At 40.5% G+C, this 22,795-nt stretch overlaps 1 protein-coding gene across 2 annotated transcripts in view; it reads right to left on the minus strand.

The window, feature by feature from the left end:
- The window catches only part of EPG5 (ectopic P-granules 5 autophagy tethering factor), a 118,023-nt gene that overhangs the window by 46,522 nt on the left and 48,706 nt on the right, over positions 1-22,795 (minus strand). For both annotated transcript variants that reach the window (XM_017963447.4, XM_002757218.6), the window contains exons 15-27: positions 22,240-22,359; positions 21,305-21,564; positions 17,990-18,130; positions 16,754-16,898; positions 16,017-16,214; positions 15,513-15,623; positions 14,065-14,187; positions 12,705-12,871; positions 11,249-11,470; positions 8,727-8,850; positions 4,769-4,913; positions 1,838-2,009; positions 552-714 (exon numbers count right to left, since the gene is read on the minus strand). In XM_017963447.4, coding sequence (XP_017818936.3) covers positions 552-714; positions 1,838-2,009; positions 4,769-4,913; positions 8,727-8,850; positions 11,249-11,470; positions 12,705-12,871; positions 14,065-14,187; positions 15,513-15,623; positions 16,017-16,214; positions 16,754-16,898; positions 17,990-18,130; positions 21,305-21,564; positions 22,240-22,359 — 2,091 coding nt within the window. The remainder of the gene's footprint in view (positions 1-551; positions 715-1,837; positions 2,010-4,768; positions 4,914-8,726; positions 8,851-11,248; positions 11,471-12,704; positions 12,872-14,064; positions 14,188-15,512; positions 15,624-16,016; positions 16,215-16,753; positions 16,899-17,989; positions 18,131-21,304; positions 21,565-22,239; positions 22,360-22,795) is intronic.

A 22,795-nucleotide genomic window follows, 5' to 3' on the forward strand; every position in this document is an offset into this window, starting at 1 on the left:
CGCGCAAGAAAGTAACTCTGAGAGGCGGTTCAAGTTTCAGTCACGTTGGTGCATGTCTCTCCTCTGCCCATCAGCAAGCTCCACCCAATTAATCTGCTTCCCTTCCCATGTTCATCTTCAGGGGCTCCCTGACACATACAGCAGACATGGGAACTCCAATGTGAATTCCCACCATCACCCACAAAACACTTGAAACAGGCTCACCTAGCCACTGACCCCTAAATGACATCATGGCCACTCCATTTCCACATTCCTTCCAACTGTATCATCACCAAAGTCTTTTAAGAATCAGTTGAAGCCCCTCTCTCTAGAAATATTCTCAATGATTCTATTTTACTTTGAATTCCTATTTGATTATCTGTCTCACAGGACTCATCTGGTACCTACAGAAATGTGTGATTAGCTCTACGAGTGTTTTCATGTCCCCCCAAATTAGTAAATGTTTGGGACACAGACAGTGTGCTATAGGTCTTTCGATCTTTCTCAGTGATACGTCAACATTACAGACTCAATTAAAATTCTATAAATTCTGAAGAAATTTAAACACTTACCTGAACCGTGACAACTGCAGCTCCTTGGCATTTCTTACCGCTGCTGCCTCTGCACTCCAAATGTAGTGTGGCCTGTTCTTCACGATTCACATACTGCCTGGGCATTATGTCCAACAGCTCACCATCCAGAGCAACCTGCTGAGATTCCCGAAGAGCTGCAGTTCTGAAAAACATCATCAGGAGGTAAAGGAAAGTCTTAGGAAAGGTTATATGATAAGTGATAAAGGCTTCTAGTTACCCACAGCCAGCATGATAGTGCAGCAAGATACGCACACTCCACAGTAACAGAGGACGAAAGGTTGTGAGCCAAGGCTTACCCAAATTGTCTCCCTGGCAGAAAGGCTAAAGAGAAAGCTAAGAAATGAAAGAAAAACCTATAGAAAAGTGAGACAACATTATAGCCACAAACAAAGCTCCCTTTAGAATCCATGTTATATCAACAACACTTTTTAAACAGACCCTACAAGAACCAATGAGAATTCCATCCTAACTTAACAGGGGGTGCCTTACTTGTAAGTGCCAACGACTTCTTAGGTATTAGCAACTCGAAGTGAAACATCAAAGACCAAGAAAGCTAATGGCATTCACGGGGTGTCAAAACTGGTCTAACTGTATTTATCATTATATTAACGGGCAGGTGCTTATATGTGCACTCAACACACACTCAATAAATGTCTGGACCAAAAACAGCCAACGAAAAATATCAATAAGAAATCGATTCACATAGGATATGTAACAGTGAGGCTCGCTTACTGTTAACGAAACAGACTTATTCCACATACGCTCCTTCACGCAAGAACTCAAGTTGGATCAAAACCTTAAACTGTTGATCATTTTGTATCTACCATGTAAAATCAAAACATTTAATGACTTTTCCACACTTCAATCAATGTTTATGTCAGTTTTTTAAAGAATATGGAGAGGCAGAGAGTACAGCAATGAGAAAAGAAAGGAACTCTCGCTTTGCACCTTGCCCACACCATCTTTCCAGTATCATAAGATCTCTTCACGAGAAGTGTAAGAAAATCTTAACTGGCACTACTGACACCCAGAAATGCTACCACAGGAAACGTGAAACTGATAGTTGGCGAGAATACCACACAATTTCAAGGTGAAATTGTAAGACCTGTCACAACTTGGTTAACCAAGTGAACCGTCTAGGCCAGTTTGATTAAACTGTTCTCATGGTAAAAATGCTGATGAGGAAGCCACTCCAGGTAGCAAATCATCCAGGCTGTCAAAGCTACCAGCATGGGAACATGATCCTTGAGGCTGCACAGTCTTACCTGGCCTGCTGTTGCAACAGATTCAGGTCTGTGCACACCAGCTGGGTGGCATCCTTCTGACTCAATAGCGCAGCAGAGGAAATAACTGGCACGGGAGGCTTCATCGGGTGCAGAACAAGAGGAGGCTGGGGAGCCTCATGCTTCTGCAAGTTACTTAAAACCCTTTCTTTAGCTGAAAGAAAAGTAAGTCATATATACTGAGCAATCAGGTGAATTAGCAGGCGATCAGAAGTATATGGTACAATTCAGTAGAATTCCTATCCTCAAAATGATGATAGTCTTATGACAAAGTTAAACCTCATGATCTTAAATTGTTACCCTAGACAGGCCTTGCATGACATGCTAAGAAGTTTGGACTTGATATTAGTGTAAAGTTAGTATCTAGTACTTTACAATAATATCATGTGAATCTAATGAACAGCTCTATGCAAGCTTGAGTCAGATGGTAGCTATCATCTGAATAATAGTTTAGGTGAATGGAGTAGATCTGGAGGCTGGTTAAGGGTTTAATGCCATCATCCAGAATTCAGAGGAACAGAAGAAAAATAAATAAGAATTATGGAATACAGCTGAGTCAAAATCTGCAATCAGGTCAAGGTTTGAACAGGAAGACTTGATGCAGTAAGAGATAAAATGAATAAAGACATACACATAAGCTCCTTCAGCATTTCTATTTATGTAGTCAGAGAGTCCATCAGTCATTTACTTATTCATTCACTCAACAAATGATTAATGGAGTCCAAATAAGCAATCCAGTGCCCCCCCCACACACACACATGCACACAAAAGTGAATCTCTACCATACAACTTTGCCCTAGATTACACATGATCTCACACTGTTTAATCAAATTTAAATGTTTGATACTTCTAGACTTAGTACAGAGCTGAATACACAGTAGGTATCCAATAGATTCCTTTCCTCCCTCTCGCTTCCTTCACCACACTATACACATACCACACAGCAGGTGGGGACTGAATAACATGAAGAAAAATGCTGCTACCTACCCAATTCTTTTCAATAGCAAGAAACAGAGGAAGGCAGTGTTCAAGGGAATATCAAGTCAAAAAGTCAACAAGTACTTAAGGGACTACTATGAATTTCCTATTACATTCCAGATGAAACATTCAATTTTCTATTCTTGTTGAGAAAAATTAATAGCCATGACTTTACTTGGCATAAGGAGACTTGTATTGTTCGTACCCCAAACAGAATTAGCATTACAAATAGGTTGAATACAGCACTGTCCCTTATAGCTGGTGTTTTTCCATTAGAACTACCACTTTTTGCACAGATGTAACCAAGCTGGGTATTCATCACTGGATAAGACTTGTGACTATTTATGTTAAAGTTCCTTTCAAGCAACATAAGAGGCCATGATGCTAAAGGAAAACTGGGGGCTCTTTCAAACCCAATGTAAGTTACCATAAAAGAAAAACCAGGGATATTTTAAAAACAAACAAAAAATCAAATTCATATTTAACAGTAAGCCCCACTCTGTACTACAACTGATAAAAATGTTGAAGCCAATAAAACAAATTTAGTTTAAGAAAAAGAAACTGTTATCAAAAGAGTGCTAGTGAAACTTTTCCTACAACCAATCACAACCACAAATTCAATCATTTAATATAATCATCAACTAACTCTTATATCTGAGAAAAACCTGAAACTCATTATTTAGAAATCTAGGCCCTAATTTTGTTTAGAAGTGCAAGGTATAGTGATTGCCAGACCCAGGAGGTAGAATACTGAGTGGTGAACAGCAGGTCTCTGGAGTCAGACGGCTCTGCCCAACAACCAGCTATGTGGCCCATGCAGGCAGGTCAGCTAACCAGCTTACAAACTGGGTTTCTTATCTGCTCAGTGGAATAACCTCACAACATAGGGTTTTTGTGAGGACTGAGTTAATGCATATAAAGCACTGATACAGTGCTTGGAACAAACTAGGGGCTTCATAAATTACTAGCTTAACTCTGGTGAAAACAATTCGCCTTCTAGGGCCGTGTTCAGGCAACGTGGAAACACTACAAATAAAAGGGCATGAACAGAAAGCATTTTATAGTTCCCAGATCTACTCACATATTTCTTCTTCTCATTTAACAAACTTTTAGCAATAGAAAAATGAGAATCTATGTGGTCGGCTTGAGGGCAATTTTTATCCCTTCCTCTATATACCTTTCTATATCATTTAATTTTTAAATTAATAGATATAACTTTTATAATCACAAAATGTTATCGTTTTAAGAAAAAATGCAGGGAGAGGAACATTGGAGGGAAAAATTTTAGAGCCTTAGAAGAGACCAGTCAGCACCATTTTACAGATGAATGAAGTAAAGTCCACGGAAGTTCTTACTTCTCTCTCTTCATATAACTAGTGCATTGGTTAGTGACAAGCTGCAATAAGAAGGTATTTTTGCATTTCTCTGAATCACTTCAGGGTCCTATTACACTACATATTATAATAAATATTTTGGTTGACAATTGAATTTACAACTGTAGGTCCCATATTTTTGAAATGTATTCAGTATTAAAATTAATAGGTGACCCCAAATATCAGCAACTTTATAGGTTAAATGGGCTTTTGTGGCCTGAGAGAAAACTGACAATTTATAACACTGTTTCTCTAAAAAAAAATGTACTGGGAGAAACAAGCACCTTAAAAACTTCAGGAATCTGATTCATTTGTATGGTAAGGGTTCCAGGTAGAAAAGAAAAGAATTTATGAAAGAAAAAGACAGACTTCTGATTTTTAAAACTGCAAACCCAAAGTAATGGCATTTACAGTTGCACTTTACACCACTGTAAAAGTAAACTGAAAGCACCAGGGAAAAAAGGGACACTGGAGGAATAAAGTATATCAGCCTCAACCCTCAATGGCTCTGACTCAATCATTCATTCACTCAATGGAAGAGGCAGGTGCTCACAGGACCCACCCAGCAAAGGATCAGTGAAGTCCAGCTGCACTGACAAATTGCAGGGTGTGGAATGGGATTCAAGCTTGGCCTGCGTCCACAGACCAACAGTCTCCTGAAACTCATGATAGATGCGCTCCATGTTCAAATACTCCATCCACAGATCCTGGAACAGAAAGACAGTATTTTAACTCTGACAGACAAGTCACAGATTCACATATAAAACTATATATTTAACTATAAACTGAACCAGTAAGTTTCAACATGAAGTGGTCTACTCCAAGTTCTCCAGGATTAGGATAAATTGCCATGAAAATGACCACTCTAACAATCTCTGAAGTAGCTATAGAACTTTTTTGATTGTGTATCATGATTAGAAAAAATTTTAACAGCCCCATATTTATATTTATAAATTACATACATACAGTATACAGCCAATACATTACATATACTACAAGACATAGGTAAAAAATAGCAAATCTTAAAGAGATAAAAAATAAAATATTAAAAATAATCAAATCTGAATTAGATCAAGACACTAAATGCAACTATCAATTTATGGTAAATACAGGGGACAGAAAAACATGTTAAACTACACCATGAAGATACAGTTAGCAAAATCCATAATGTGGGGAAGCTCTATGGACAAACTACTCAGTTTCTACAACAAATAAATTGCAAGGAAAAGTAAAGGGATAAGGGGAGGACTTGAAGATTAAATAGATTTATAAGACATATCAACGAATCACACATGTGGATCCTGATTTGAACTATAAAAATAAATAAAAATAAAACTTTTATGACATTTAAGAGAAAGCTGGAAACTTGAACACTGACTAAATATTTGATATTAAAATTATTTCTAATATGTTTAGGTATGCTATTGGGTTATATCATTTTTTAACCTTATCTTTTAAAATCTTCATGTATCAAGTGCTCTCTGGGATTACCTCCGAGATAATATGGAAGAGGAAGTGGATGGGCTATAGATGAAACTGGACACAGGGTACGTGTGAAGGGGGAAGAAGAGCATGCCCATTATACTGGTCTGCCTATTTTCCTGTATGACTGAATTTTTTTCATAATAACAGGTATCATATAAGTGAATAAATGAGAAAAAAATAAATATAGCAGCTATAGTATCCTCTCCCTACTATCCAACTCCTGTGGGCTGTCTTATATATTCTGAATTATATTTATTTCACTTTGGTGATCACTACATATTAGAATGGGGACTGTCTTTAATAACAACAAAAAAGTCAAATTGTCAGTGAACTTCAAATAGTAATAGCAAGTGAGCAAATAGGGACTATGAGTTTGTAGACCATAATTTTTTTTTGGATTTTAAGTGTTCTAAAGGCACAAGAATTCCTCTAAAACAAAAAATGTCCCTTGTTTTTCAATAAAGCACGCTGCTGTGAAGTCCCAAATCATTATTTCCAAACGAATCCCACAGCGCAAGGCATTCCAGACTCAGAGGAGCAGCTGTAATGTAACAATCCTGATCATAATCCTGAATCCTACATGCAGCTGACTATTCAATGTGCTGGGCCAGATCCTCCTATTGTGTACACACTCCTTTAAAGAGGGTCACTATGTCACTTTCTCTGCCTCTATGCTAAGTAACTGTTAACAGAGGCTAATGATTAGAGCAAATACTAGGAATTAATGATAGGTAAGCAGAGATGTCTTAGACACCATAAAAATACAAAACAACCCTAAGCTTGAATTACAGATCAAGAAATTAGACTTCAAACGTCAAGCAAAGACTGACTTAAAAAGAAAAGGAGGGAGAAAGAGAGCAAAGAGAGCAATTAATTCTGCAACTGCTGAGGAACCAGGATAAATCTCAGAGAACCAAGAAAGCTATGGCTGAATTAAAAAAAAAAAACACACACACACACACTAACCAAGTACCTACTATGTACAAAGCCTTGGATAAGGATGAGTCAAGCATAAAAAGATAAGGATAGAACTGCACTAAAGGATGTCAGGACATCAAGGTCTCATGTTTATTTTTCTTGTTTCTCTGGCTCTATATTCTCAGTCCTATTTCTCCGTGCCTTAAATGTTGTTATTTCTCAGGGTTCCATCTTCAGTCCTCTTCTTTGTCTACGTATTGTCTTACCACTAAATCCATATATCCTACTTTGCCTCATTCCTGAATTCTAGATCTCTATCTCCCTTCTGACCAACTCCTTGATACAGAGCTCTCTGAAGCCCCTCAGACACCTCCTCTTCCAGTGTTTATCTCTGGGGACCAAAGTTAGAAATGTGGAAGTCTTTGGGTATCTGATTCTTCCTCAAAATATTTTAATTCATCCATTTGATTAGCAACTGCTTCTATTTCAAGAGCTCTCCAAAGAATTCAAAATAAAATCCAAATTCTTTAGAAAAGTATACATGGCCCTTAGGGATTTCACTCCTACTCACCTCTCTGGTTTCATCTGTCCCGCCTCAGGTGCTTTGCCCTACCCTGCACCTTTCTGAACATGCCCTAACCTCTCTCACCTGCTATGTCTCTGCACACACTGGTCTTTCTGCCCATTAACATCCTCTCTGCCACTCGCTAACACCATACCTTTCCTTTCCACCTGCCCAATTCCCATATGTCCTTCAGGGATCAGCTCAAAGGTCACCACTCCAGGCCCAATCCAAATCAGGGGCTATTCCTCTATGTTCCCACAGTACCCTGTGCATTCCACTCTCACAACCCTTTTTTATTTTTTCTTTGAGACAGAGTGTCTCTCTGTTGCCCAGGCTGGAGTGCAGTGGCACAATCTCAGCCCATTGCAATCTCTTGACTCCCAGGTTTAACCGATTCTCCTGCCTCAGCCTCCTAAGTTGCTGGGATTACAGGCAACCACCACCAGGCCCAGCTAATTTTTTGCATTTTTTAGTAGAGATGCCATGTTGGCCAGGCTGGTCTTTAACTCCTGACCTCAGGACCACCCGCCTCAGCCTCCCAAAGTGCTGGGATTACAGACATGAGCCACTTGCCCAGCCCACAATCTTGATCGCAAAATGTAATAATTGTTTAGTCTCCTGTTTGACAATAAGCTCTTTGGAGGCAGGGACATATCAGATTTCTTTTTGTATCTTTGGCACCTGGCATTTAGAAGACACTCAATAAATACTCACAAAAGGAAAGGAAAGCAAGAAGAAAGAAGGCAAGGAAAGAAAGAAAGAAAACAAGAAAAAGATACCTACTGAGATGAAATATACACAGAATGTGAAAGTAGGAAGGTTTAAGGATCCAAATGAAAGTGTCTCAAGTTTTAGATTCCTAAATCCCATCCTGGTGCTGGACAATGCTCAAGAGAGTGCAATCCTAGAAAAAAAAAAAAGAACTAGAATAGAAGAGAATTGTCTTTCCCAACCCCTCTTCCCTATCCCCAAGATGGCTAGAGAAACTTAGAGAAAACTGAGATTACAAGAAGTTTTGGTCTAAAAAAGGATCACAGACATCTTTGAATGCCTGGGAGAGAAGAGCTTAGGACATATGAAGACTGAAATCGAGTGGCTCCAGAAGAGACACCAGAACTGTGACAATGACAAGTAAGCACCTCCAAAGCCAATCAAAGGTGAGCTCCTGATCTCCTCCATGCAACTGACCTCCTACATCACATATGGATCCTTACAAATTCTTACACTGCTTGTAAGAATGCGAGTAGAGATAATTGCTTAAAGGTGTTCAGCTACTAACAACTTCAAATTAAAAAAAAAACACAGTCAGGAGAAGGTTATGTTTATGAGGTTGTAAAAAGCCCTAGAACAAGCTTTAAGCCTTCAGGTAGAAGGTCCAGTGAGGCAGGAAATTCAAAGGGGAATATTCCGTCAATATAATCACTTAGATACTGACAAAACCCACAGAAACAATGACCATCCGAGTGACTATCCATTTTCTTATCAATAAATGGTTTTACCATTATGAATATGATCAGTTCAAATTACAAGAAAGACAGTGCCATAGTTTCACCTGCTGATTCTGCATCACTTTTGCTAGCCTGTGAATATCATAATGCTTTGGTAGAGAAGGGATATAGGTATCTCCTTTTTGAAAATTCTCATCTTCTAGCCATAATATGTATACATTGAAGAGCCTAAAAGATAAAAACATAATTACATGAAATATAAAAAGATGAGCATGTAAATGAAGTTTCTTACATCTCTAGGAACACTGGTACTACCACATGAGAGTAAAGAAAGCCCATAATATGAAAATGTGGCCAACAAAAGCACGGGTCCCAGGGAACTCTTGGTCCAGCAGGGGAGACGTGTTCATGTATCATTCAAATATGATATGAGAACTGCTCAAACAAAGCATTTGAAACCAGGTGCTCTACCAACCATTCTTAAAGTTGATTTAAACACAGCACATAGAAGGAAATAACTGGAAAAGGCGATTTTTATCAGACCCAGAATCTGAATTCGGAGCTTTTCTTTCCTGGGCAATTTAGTCACAGTAACATAATAACACTCAAACAAAAACATTTTCAGAGAAAATATTAAGAGCTTTTAAACTTTTGCATTGTAGAAACTTTCCAGCTTTAGGCTCAAGAACCGTCTCCCGCCTCAAAGAATCGCAAATAAATATCACAGCATGTGTATATCCTGCTCTCATCTAGAAGGAATAAAATAAAATCAAACTTAAAAAAATAAAAGTTCTAGCCAGGCATGGTGGCTCACACCTGTAATCCTAGCCCTTTGGGAGGCCGAGGCAGGCAGATCACGAGGTCAGGAAGTCGAGACCAGCCTGATCAACATGATGAAACCTGTTCTCTACTAAAAATACAAAAATTAGCTGAGTGTAGTGGAACATGCCTGTAATCCCAGTTACTCAGAAGGCTGAGGCAGGAGAATCACTTGAACCCAGGAGGTGGATGTTGCAGTGAGCCCAGATTGCGCCTCTGCACTCCAGCCTGGGCGACAGAATGAGACTCTGTCTCAAGAAAAAAAAAAAAAAGTTTCAATTTTCCAGTAAAAACTTTTTACAAAATATGATACTTCCTTCATTTTTATTTTGTTTTTACCAGCAGTACTAGAAAAATAGTCAGCAATACACAAATGACTGGGAGGTGGCCTGGAGTGACTTCACTCAATAAAGTGGAAAATTTCCTCCTTTACCTCTGTAACATTCAGTCCAGGAAGAGAGACAAGGACAGGGCATTGGGGTTCTTACAGGGAAGAGATTGCTAGGTAGTTCTCTCCCCCAGCTTCTGACTCAGTGAAATAGATGGCCCCTTTATGAACACATCCCAGGAAGGAAAATGTAAGAGAAGCAGAAGGGAGTATCAAAGACTTTTTTGGCTTATCTAAAATGTTCACTGAGAAAGCCTTCCACAGGCTAAGGCTGGTTAAAAATAAGCTTTCCTTCAACAAGTAAAATAAGGGGAGAAATCATTCTGGAGGCTGAGAGAGAGCCCTGAGAGCTTGAGGGCAAGCAAGCCTGAGGCCTCAGTGCTAGATGAAATGGGGGCCTCACCAAGCTATTGTGTATTCAGGATTAATCATTAAGAGCCATTTTTATTAAGTCTTATTTCTAAGACTAGTATTTGGTTTATACCAAACTTATAAATGAAAGGTGAAGGAATAGTGTGAAAAGAATCCAAACTTACTTCAGCGTTCTTAACCTTTAAGAGGAGGCAAATATTGTATCCTGATTTTATAGGGCACATATTTTGGGAAGATCACTAAACCCCCATCCCAGGTGGATCCCTGAATCCTGTGGAGGATCTGTGAATCACACTTAAAGAGCCCTGCCTTGGTCATGTGTTCCTTTTGAAGAGCTGTTCTAAGCTAGGTGTGGTGGCACACACCTGCAGTTTCAACTGCTCAGGAAGATCACTCAAGCCCAGGAGTTCAAGGCTGAAGTGCGCTATAATCGTCTCACTACGGTTGTGCCTACGAAAACCCACTGCACTCCAGCCTGGGCAACATAGTGAGACATTCCTTCTTAAAAAAAAATTAAAAAGAACTATCCTAGCAAGGTTTTTTTGAAATGAAGTCTCACTCTGTTGCCCAGGTTGGAGTGCAGTGGCATGATTATGGCTCACTGCATGATTATGCCTTGACCTCCTAGGCTTAAGGGATCCTCCCACCTCAGCCTCCCAAGTAGCTGGAATCACAGGAGCATGCCACCAGGCTTGGCTAATTTTTTTTTTTTTTTTGAGGCAGGGTCTCACTATGTTGCCCAGGCTGTCTAGCAGGCTTTAATAGTTGTTTACCTGCTATGATAAAATTTCATTTATTTCTATTTTTACATAAAGAAATAGAAGAGACTCCAGCCACTCGATACAAGTACATCCAAACTGTTGATTCACTTCTCTTGAGGAATATAAGAGAGAAACATTTCAAGATGCAAATCTATATTAAAGCCACCTTGCATATTCAATCTAACCATGTTAAGAGAACATCTAGCAGTTTGTAACACAGTTAACTGTGCCAGCACAGTACTTGTGCTGTAATCAACAATGTAAGTGGCTAAATAACCATACTCACCTCACCAGCTCCGTGTGCAGTTCTGGTGAAGTCAGGTAACCAGGGGTGCCAGCCTGGCTCTCTGGCAGCCCTTCACTGCCCTCTGCTGGTACACGGAGGGCCTTGCTTGCAGCATGGTGGAAGTCGGCCACCTCTGTCAAACGCCTCTTCATTTCTTTCAACAAACTGATATAAGTAGGACTTTGAAAAAACCTTCTCCCAATACAACCATCTATGGGTAACCTTAAAAAACACAAGCACAGATCTATAACCTTTCGACACAAGATGCACTTTCTGTATGGCATAAAATAGCCGTCAATTATCAAGGTAATTTATTGTGATTGTGTATATACACCATTAAATTAATATCTATTATTTCTACCTCAAAGATTATTTTGATGATCCAACAAGATAGTGTATATGAAAGTTTTAAAAGTGTGAAATGCTGCACAAATTTAAGACATCACCACTACTTAGAAGTACAGCATAGACTAAAGATGGTCTGTGTTCTTGAAAAACTTGCAATCTGGCAAAAAAAAAATTGAAGTCACTAAGAATCTATTTTTATATATATACATTTTTATGTATATTCTATATATTTTTATATATACATTTTTATGTATATTTTTTATATTATATATATACTTTTTGAGACAGAGTCTCACTTTGTCGCCCAAGCTGGAGTGCAGTGGCACAATCTCAGCTCACTACAACCTCTGCCTGCCTCCTAGGTTCAAGCAATTCCCCTGCCTCAGCCTCCAGAGTCGCTGGGATTACATGCATATGCTACCCCACTGGACTAATTTTTGTATTTTTAGTAGATCCAGGGTATCACCATGTTGGCCAAGGCTTCTCTCAAACTCCTGACCTCAAGTGATCTGCCCGCCTAGGCCTCCCAAAGTGCTGGGATTACAGGCATGAGTCACCATGTCTGACCAATATCTACATATTTCAAATGAATGAGTTAAGGGAACAAGGAACTGAGGCAGGAGTTAGAGAGCAATAGTTGGTAATAGTGGATGCAGCGGGTTGGGTGGAGTATCTTCATACGAATACGCTGAATATTCCTAAGCACAACCCACAGGTATCAGACACGCCTGGCCTTTGTTCACACCTGAACCACTCATCACAAAGTCCCCTCACACAAGACCCATGATGGTCACACAGAAAGCCTCAGTTTGAGGTGGTTGCTCTCTCTTTGCATCTCCAGACGTTCTATGTGAAGCCTCGCCCAGTTCCAGAGTGTTGTCATTACCACACTGGTTATGGAAGATGGTAAAGAGAAGCTGCCATAAGACCCTGCCAACTCAAAAAAGGTCCAGTCTAATAAATGTTAAAGAGAGAGAAAGAATACTTGCCAGAGATCACCAAAGAATTATTCCAACTCACACTCCACAGTCTAAAAACACACAGAATGAGAGCAGCGCAAAGGCAGAAATGGATTCACAGAAACCTACTACAATACTGAGTTCCATACCCATATTGTGGTCCAGGGCGATGAAGATACAGAAGGAAGAACTTCTGCCAAATGAGTGGCAGGAGAGGGTGATCCGAAGGCGTGACCAGGGCCTGGTGGGCCCAGCGATAAATCAGCAGCCTCTGGAGGGATGGCACGATGGGGAGCTTCAGCTGGGTCTGGGCTTTCTACAAAAAAGGAAGGGCTTTGAGTTACCACAAAATGAACACAAATGCAAACAGTTTGCTCCTTCTAAGTGATCCAAATGAAACACACGACATTGTTTTCAATTCAATAATAATTTTTTTAAGTCATATAAACTCACTTCTCCTATCCACTAGTTAATGTTTTAACCCCGTTGGTAGCAAGACATGTAAGGCAGCTTTTTTTCTGTCAAAACATTTCACAGAACCCAGAATGGGTACTGGTCTTAAAAGTCATCTAGTCTAACATCATTTTCATTTCCAAAATTCCTTTGCAAATACAACATTGTAGTGCAAGGGAGTAGAATAATATGAAAACCAAAAGTAAGGCCTGGCACAGTGGCTCATGCCTGTGATCTCAGCCCTTTGGGAGGCTAAAGCAGGTGGATCACTTGAGGTCAGGAGTTCAAGACCAGCCTGGCCAGCATGGCAAAACCCTGTCTCTACTAAAAATACAAAAAGTAGCTGGGTGTAGTGGTGCACACCTGTAATCCCAGCTACTCATGAGGCTGAGGCATGACAATCGCTTGAATCTGGAAGATGGAGGTTGCAGTGAGCTGAGATAGTACCACTGCAACATTCCAGCCTGGGCAACAGAGTAAGACTCCGTCTCCAAAAAAAAGTAAATGTGACTATGAGACTGTCAAACTTCATCAATCTTTTGAAAATTCGGATTTCAAAAGGATATTCAAGAATGCTGAATTCTTTGACAGGCTCTGAAATCCCAAAGCAAAATCTATACTAAGACAGCAGGTCTTTAAAGCCTTATTCCAGTCTTTCCCACACATTAGTAAGCCTAAGAATCAGCTAGGGAGTTTTAAAAAATAAACTTCTGGTCCCACTCCAGACTCAGAGACTCCAAATCTCAGAAAGTGAGGTCTAGGAATCTGCTTTTTAACAAGCTCTCCAGGGGATTTGGACATACGTGGGATGCAATGGCAACTCCTGTCACATGTGCAATGATCCGGTCTGCAAATATTAGGCTGAGACTCTTGTTAAACAAATGTTGAGAAGCAAGTACTCTTCAATTGCACAGTTTTAAGTATTGGTTTGGTTGCTGAGCTTTCCAAACATTCACAACAAAAGAAAACACAAAAGCCCGAAAGCTACAGGTGAATCCATCAGCATCAAAGTCTAAGCCACCTTCTACCACACAAATGCAGAACTGCTATTTATACCTTCAGAGCTTGGTCAGGGGTGAAAGCAGAGTTTATCACCAACTCCCCTTCAATAACCCTCCGGAGCTGGGAGTCCTCTTCAAAGATGGATTCCATGTTCAGCACTGTCCATGCAAACCAGACCTGCAATGACACCAGACAAAGGGGAGGGGAATGAGCAGCTCAACCTACTGGCAAAATACATCGATATTCCACAATTTCAACTCTCTTCCTATCTCAATCTCAATCAGCAAATATTTGCAGTTTCTAAAATTAACACATTTTTATACCTAGATATAGTCTTGTCATGGATATAAATTTATATAAAATAGATCACTGGAAAATGTTACATTCCTTTGGAAAGGCTACTTTAGTACAAGATGTTCATTTATTCCATATTTACTGGGCAACATTCGTGTGCAAGAGGAATAGGAAAGAGGACCAGACAGAGGCTCTGTCTTTAAGAAGTTTTCCATCTCCTGGAGCAGACAAGACTAATATGAAAGTCACCAAAACGTGAAGTTGAGCAGTAGTGAGGATTGAGTCAAGGTGAAGTGCTATATCAGAGATGGTTCTATGTAGAGATCGGAGGGAAAGGCATGCTGGTAAGAGAATCTCCTAGGCAGAGACAAAAAGAGGAAAAGTCAGGGATGTGTCTAGGTACATCAAGGAATCTGTTAAACAGCTCAATCCATGAGACTCAGGTGGGAAGAAGAGCAAGTACTAAGAGGGATAGGAGGTTGAAGAATGTTACTGCTGACCGAAGTGATGAAACAGGTGTAATTCTATACACAAAGTCTAAGAGGTAGTAATGATAAAAATTATGCTGCTGCTGCTGATGATGATGACAATAACAATGGCCAACACTCAGCGAGCACTGGCTATGTGCTAAGCACCGTTCTAAATGCTCTACACATAGGTGCCATCATTATTCCCACTTGACAGTGGAGAAAACTGAGGACAGAGGGTAGGCAGCAAGCTGCCCAAGGCACAGAGCTAACAAACAGCAGAACCCAGATTGAAACCCAGGCTGTCTGGCTCCAGTGCCTACACCAAACTTCTCTGCAGTGCTGCGGGGCAGTCTCTGCAATCAGCTGGCTGGAGTCCAATCAAGAGCTGTCTATTCCTGAGACAGCCCTTAAGTCCACTGAACCTTAGCCACAGTTTACTAGGCACAGTAGTGTGTGCCTGTAGTTCCCAAATACTTGGGAGCAGGAGAATCACTTAACAACAGGAGACTGAGATGACCAGCCTGGGCAACGAAGTGAGACCCTGTCTCCAGAAATTTTTTTTAATTAAAAAAAAACTCGGTTAACTCCTCTGTAAAATAGGAATGGCAATAGCACAACCTCAGCAAAGGGCTACTGTGAAGACTAAAAGTGTGAAATGCAAGTTAGTTTAACCTATTAGTAATTTCTTATAAGGATAATCATGAGATTAAAGTTAACAAACGGCTCTCAATTTCCTACCTGAGTGGGCGTGGCCAAGCCCTCCACAAAGGAAGGAGTGATGTTGCCTGCCACAATCCAGCTCACCAAAGATGAGAGCAGACTCCGATCACAGTGGTAACCCAAGGCATTCTACACCAGGAGATGTGGAGTAGAGAGAGGAGGCTTTAAGAAAAATCTTATCAATGACCTTTACAAGAGTATCAGCAACTGTCTTACTACAACATAAGATTCTGACAGAGATTTCAAGGATGAGTCCACCAGCAGCAACAGTCCAAGGCAGAGCATTACAGCCAAATATAATGAGCAGGACTCTTCCTGGGAAGTCCTTTCCTTTAACTTCCCTGGGATCTATGCTAGTGGACTATAATTATTGGGATAAAATACCATTAAGGCAAAGCTTACAGAAGGCAATGGCCACAGAGTGGTTCTGAAAACTGCATTTGGGGGAATCTTTGTAGAAAGCTACTATATCTAGCTACTACATCACTCACTGAAAGATGAATTCTCTAACAGGTTTTTTACCTTATGTTGCTGGTAGAGTAATTTCTGTATGCAGTCTTCCTGCATCAGCTGAAAAGCTGCTTTACACAAGTGGTCCATGAGGAAGAGGATAGGTTGTTCCCGGTACCAGAGATGTTGGCTTATGAGAGCCTGAACCCAGAACTCCAACACAGCAACGGGGCCCACTTCATTGGGCTGAGTGCTTACAGAGATGTGTGCCTGCAGAGAAAAGGCTCATGTGATGGGAAAGGTAATAACCAGACTCTCTTTTTATTTCTTTTTTGAGACAGAATCTTGCTCTATCACCAGGCGCCAGGGTGGAGTGCAGTGGCACGATCTCGGCTCATTGCAACCACCACCTCCTGGGTTCAAGCAATTCTCCTGCTTCAGCCTCCCGAGTAGGTGGGACTACAGGTGTGCGCCACCACACCCAGCTAATTTTTGTATTTTTGTAGAGATGGGGTTTCACTACGTTGGCTAGGATGGTCTCAATCTCTTGACCTCGCGATCTACCCGCCTCAGGCTCCCAAAGCTCTGGGATCACAGGCGTGGGCCACCATGCCCAGCCCAGCCTCTCATTTTTTAAATAGCAACAAAATCATATCTACCTCCACTACAAGCCCAAATCTGTTGCCTTTCTTGCCCAAAAGCACACTGAGCCAAGTGATCTGAAATGACTAAAGCGTAAGTGTGCTAACATTCGAGGTCTTGGTTGGGAAGACAGGAGAGTGTATTTAGGGGCTTACAAGGGCCCTCACCTGGATCATGCTGTTGAGAAGCTTCACGTTGTCCCCATGGCTGGCTCCTGTCAGGTGCTGTGCCACCTTGTGGGTGACCTGTTGCGTGACACCCTGAGGGACACCACTGTCCAAGTGTAGGAACGAGAGGAAGTGTGACAAAAACCTGCCAAGCACACAGTAGGCCATACTTTATTTTCCGATCAGGAGTCAACAGAATTTTCCCTAATTACTTATGAGGAAACAGAAAGCTCTAAAATTGGTCTCATTGTTAGACAAAAGCACTATTTAAGAAGAGACTCTTGAAGAATAAAGTTTTCACATTTAGCATGGGTTAAGAGGAATTCTGTCTACCCGCAGAGGTTTAAGAACACATCAACAGCACACAAACACATGCTAGTTAAAGAGCATTAGAGGAAAAACACCCAAAGGCATCACTCTCCCCTCCACACTCCCCATGCCCACAAATAAAGGCAGAGATGTTTCCAAACTGTTACCAAACTTGCCTCATGCCCAGGGTGCTGGTTCTTAAAAAGAGGGTTCAGGGGTTGGGTGAGTAGGTCCCAGGACTTAACCCATTCCTACTAAACTAAAATCTCCAAGGGAGAAAGGGGGAATCCATATTTAATAAGCTCTTTTGGGCAAGTTAGAGACATACTGCTTGAAAAGACACACAACAGGAAAACTGTAATCTCCCCTTGTGCCTCTGGATATACTAAGTGTCCCCACTGTACAGGGTTCCTCCACATGGGGTGAGGCCTCACCTCCCCTTTCATCACTCTTCAACAGGCCCCAGCCAGATGCTCCACTCTCTACTCCCTAGACAAGCTGTTCTCTTCCCACCTTCCTACACATCTTATCTGTTTGCAACACTGCACTGTGTACACTAAACAATTAAAAACAATGTTTTCTATTGTGACAATGGCAAAGCCATTTGCTGCCCAATATCAGAAGCACGATTCCCAGAATCTCAGGGAAACAACTGCTCCTTCATATACTAATAAGCTTTCATAAGCAATTCAAAGTTCTAATAGATGAAAAACAAAATATCTTTTATGGTAATAAAACTGGAGACATTATTAGAATCACTGTTCATCAACCTGCATTCTAAACAGGGGTGCAGAATATTTTTGCCCCATAATATACTGTTGAAATAGCGCTCCCTTTATTTTACTTAAGAAACCAGAAGACACAGTGATTTGTACTTGCTGGACTGTTTCTAAAGAGTGTCTTCTGCCACAGATGGAACACACTTACTGCTCATTTTTCAGAAGGTAATACTGGCAAGGGTAAAATAAAGGTAGAATCTTATCCAGGACATGGACCACTGTTCTCAAATGTCTCGACTGGACCAGAATTCCCAACAGTGGAATGCCTTCTGCACAGAACTTCTCAATGCTATGAAAAAAGAGAAAGGCAATGAATATACTAGGTAGCTGGTTCATAAAATCCTGTTCTCCCAATGAGTTATCAGCCTTCAATACCTTGGGTTATCTCAGGTCTCCAACACATGTTTTATACTGTATCTTGACACAGAAATACTAGACCCAGAATTCTAGAATTACAAAGGAACTTAAAAGTTAAGCTATATTTTCATTTTGTGGATGAGGAAGGTGAAGTATCGTGCCCAAATTCACATAATTTCCTAGGGTAAGGTCAAAATGAGAACCCCAGTTTACAAATTTCTAATCCACAGCACTCTCCACTACCATATTTTGTTTCTCAAACAGAGCTTCTCCTAAGGGCCACAAGGGTTCTCCTCATCTGGATATTCCCACAAGGTATCATAGCAAAGAGAAGACTCAAAAGTGAGCTCAATCTGTCAGTACAGGTTGACTATCCCTTACATGAAATGCTTGAGACCAAAAGCACTTCAGATTTCGAACTTATTTATATTTTGGAGAACTTGTAACATACTTATAAGCTGAGCATCCCTAACTCAAAAGTCAAAAACCCTAAATACTCCAATGAACATTTCCTTTGAGTGCAATGTCAGAACTTAAAGTTTCCGATTTTGGAGCATTTCAAAGCTTATTTTCAGATTAGGGATACTTGAAGTGAATAAACTGCAAAATTCTGCTAAAAACAATTTGGCATAAAACTTTTCTTATTCTCTGCCTCACTTCAAAAAAATCTATCCTTCAGAAATAATCTCAAGTATGGAAAAAAATATAAAAGATGATCCATGTAAAGATGTGCTTTTCAGGTTTGTTTTTAACTCTAAAACTCAGAGACTTAAGGAAATTTTAGAAAAATCGATTTAATTGGAAATGTTACTGCATCATTTTAAAATAACGTACAAGATGACCAAAGGCCATATGGAAAAACACATCTGCTATATAGATACTAGGGAATAAAACATAAAATTTTATACTCATGATCATAACTACTAGAGAGGGGAATACAGGGACAATGTCACAACAAAATAGTCATTGTAGAAGAGTGGCAGAAGTGAGTGGCTTTTTCTCCGCTTTCCTAATTTCCTAAACAGTCCATGAGGAATGGGGGAGATTACAATGACAATAAAACACAGTGAGCATGCTGTTCAGAATGTACAGGGGCTGCAGGTGGCAGGAGATGGCCTTGAGCTGAATCTTCAACAAACTGTGGGCATTAAGTAACTGTAAGAGAAATGTATCATCACTCTGTTCATTAGCCTAGGATGTCCATGTTGCATTGCTATAAAGGAAATAGCACTGAGACTGTGCAATTTATAAAGAAAAAAGATTTATTTGGGTCATAATTCTGCTGGCTGGAAGACTGAGCATCTGGTGAGAACCTCAGGCTGCTTCCATACATGGCAGAAGGCCAACAGAAGCTGGCAGGTACAGAGATCACATGGCATAATAGAGGCGAGGTGCCAGGCTCTTTTTAACAACCAGCTCTCATGGGAACTAAGAGAATGAGAACTCATTCATTGAGAGGATGGCACTAAAACACTCATGAGGGATCAGGCTGCATGACCCAAACACCTCCCGTTAGGCCCCATCTCCAACACTGAAGATCAAATGTCAACATGAGGTTTAGGGGGACAAACACCCAAACTACAGCAGATGTCTTGTCCAATTGAAGACTCCTTTCCAAACCTCAGCTCCTCTATGAAGGTATCCCACTCTACTCTTCTCTCCTTTACATTCTTTCTGCTCAGCTTCTAAGTGGCTCTCAATCCAGGGTGTACTTTAAAGGTATCTAGAGCACTGGACCCCAGCCCACTTAGGCCAGGATTCTCACCCTTTTCCCCTGCACTGGGATTTTTTAAAGGCTCTAAAAGTGAATCTAAAGAAGAATAGAATTTGAGAACCACTGCTCTCCACATATCATTCGGCCTGCAATTATATTCTATAGGACTGCCGATTGTCTTAGGTCTATCATCTCCACTAAACTGTCAACAACCAAGGGAAGCTATCAAACAATTCTGGCCGGGCGCGGTGGCTCAAGCCTGTAATCCCAGCACTTTGGGAGGCCAAGGCGGGTGGATCACGAGGTCGAGAGATCGAGACCAACCTGGTCAACATGGTGAAACCCCGTCTCTACTAAAATACAAAAAATTAGCTGGGCATGGTGGCGCGTGCCTGTAATCCCAGCTACTCGGGAGGCTGAGGCAGGAGAATTGCCTGAACCCAGGAGGCGGAGGTTGCGGTGAGCCGAGATCGCGCCATTGCACTCCAGCCTGGGTAACAAGAGCGAAACTCCGTCTCAAAAAAAAAAAAAAAAAAAAAAAACAATTCTGTGTCTCTCCTACTTCATAACACAAGGTTGAACACTACAGCTGATCGCAACTGGTATCCCACTGAAATTACAATTACTGTGGAACAAGATGTTGAAATGAGGATGCTAAATTGTGTTTTAGACAGTGAGACATCAGAAAGCAGAGGTCAAAGAGTCTGAAGAAAATGAATAGGCTAGAAAAAAAATAATGCATAAGAAAAGAAACTTTAAAGAAAAGGATGTTTAATCAACTGAGAAGTAATTCATGCCAATTATTTACTGTACCAGATATGGTCTTCGTCACAAGGGATAAAATGGTAACACAAGCTAAATGCCATTTCTGGACACTTCTCTCATAGAAGTTATATATAACTGAATCTCTGAGAAAATTAAACAGATTAACAATGATATAGTGTGATAAATGCTCCAGTGGAAGAAACAGACAGCTCTGGGCTCATACCAGAAAGGCACGTGACCTGGTCAGGCATTTCATTCTTCTGGACAGTTAAGGAAACCTCTAGTTAAGAAGCCTGAGTTGGGCTGCCATCAATTTTTCAAAATTTTTACTACAGGTGATCAATTATTTGTATTTGATCACTAACATTTATTTTACATGAACATTCCACTCCAGGAGACAAGCAGAACTCTCTTCATAACGTAACGAGGTGACTCGCTTGTACGAATCTGAAGAATGTGAATTTGGGCAGCATCTCCCCTTGATAAGCTGTTAATCAAGGACTATTGCTAGGCCCTAATTACTCCTCAGTAGGTTTGACAGAGGCCCAGAACTTGGGATATGAAAGATAAAATTCTAGAACTATCTACAAGGTTCAGCAACCCTAGAAGTTCAGCCCAACACTGTACCTGTGGCCCACAGCTGTCATAGATAAGGCTAGATAACAGCCAATGGGCATGCCCGCTTTCACAGCCTTCAAGAGAGGATGAAACGTGGGTGACTCTGTCATGTCGGGCACAGTGCTGGAGAAAGGAACAGCTGGACAATTCTGCTGTATTCCATAATCGTTTTTGTGCAGTTTTAACCTCAAGATTAAACTCCAGGCCCATTGGTTAAATGAGGTCTCGGGCGTCTCTCCATATCGAACAATACTGGCCAAATATGAAACCTAGAACAATTATTTATTTTAAGCCACATTAGTCACACACAAATGAAATCAGGAAGCTCAAACACTCATCACCTTTTGTGACCAACAATGTCCTCAAAAGCGAGGAATATTCTACTTGCTGGTCTCCAATTAATGTTTATTGCACTATATGAAAGCGATTTCACACTCACCCCTTCTGCTTACTTACTAGTCACTTTGTGAGCCTGATCTTAGCTCGTGCAAAAGAAAAGTAACATAAAAGTTGATACTCAATGAATGGTGTGCTGATAAATACGTTTAACAATCAGGAAATCAGGGCAGGAGTCTCATTTATAGCATTTGCCAATTTTATTGGTGTAAAATTTCCCACCAGAGTCAATTTTAAGCTACCAACAGCTTAATGACCTGGCTTGCAAAGTTCCTGAAAATTTAAGCCAGTTCTCCAGAGCCAGTACAGCCAAGCCGGAACACATCATTGCAGTTCAACTCAAATTCTGTAATATTAGAATAGTTATATAAAGGCTATTTATTAAGGAAGAATCTTTACCAAACCATAGAAGTCAATTATAATATCTTAAATTGCCAGAAATGTTCTTAGGATACCTAATGGTCAATCATATAAGTTTTTCATCTTTATCTCTAAATGTCTTGGGAAGATAAAGATTCAAGTTCTCAATACAGAAGAGAAAGAAATACCTGCTTCATACTTTCAGAAAGAATCCCAGCATATGGCTTCTGAGCAAGGTACTTCTGATAAGCTTCAAGAACCATTAAAGCCACTTCAGCATGGACTGCTTGATCCAGATGAAGGGTACCCTTTTAAAGAGAAAAATAATCACAAACATACAACCTTGGTTTTGCTTTGTTTTCATATGTTTCAAACAAGGTACAGAAGGCAGAAGAGTAAAAAAGAATATCTGACACAGAAGCTAAATGTTCCAAAAATCACCTTCAACACACTGAAGCTATAAAATGACAACAGACAAATAACTGTCAAGAGCCTGGATAGGTTTGAACCTGTACCTAGACAGGTTTGAACCTGATTTAATCCCTACTCCAGCCAAAAAAGGTATCTTTAAGTGTTATTCCCCATTCCACCCAAGAATCTCTGCAAACACTTTGGGTCCAGGGCAATGCCACAAACCAGGAAGATGCTTACTTAGATAAACAGAAAAATATTTAATAAACTGGCTGGGCATGGTGGCTCACGCCTGTAATTCCAGCACTTTGGGAAGCCAAGACGGACAGATCA

Source organism: Callithrix jacchus, chromosome 13, assembly GCF_049354715.1.
Source record: "Callithrix jacchus isolate 240 chromosome 13, calJac240_pri, whole genome shotgun sequence".
In the NCBI taxonomy this organism is placed as follows: Eukaryota; Metazoa; Chordata; class Mammalia; order Primates; family Cebidae; genus Callithrix; species Callithrix jacchus.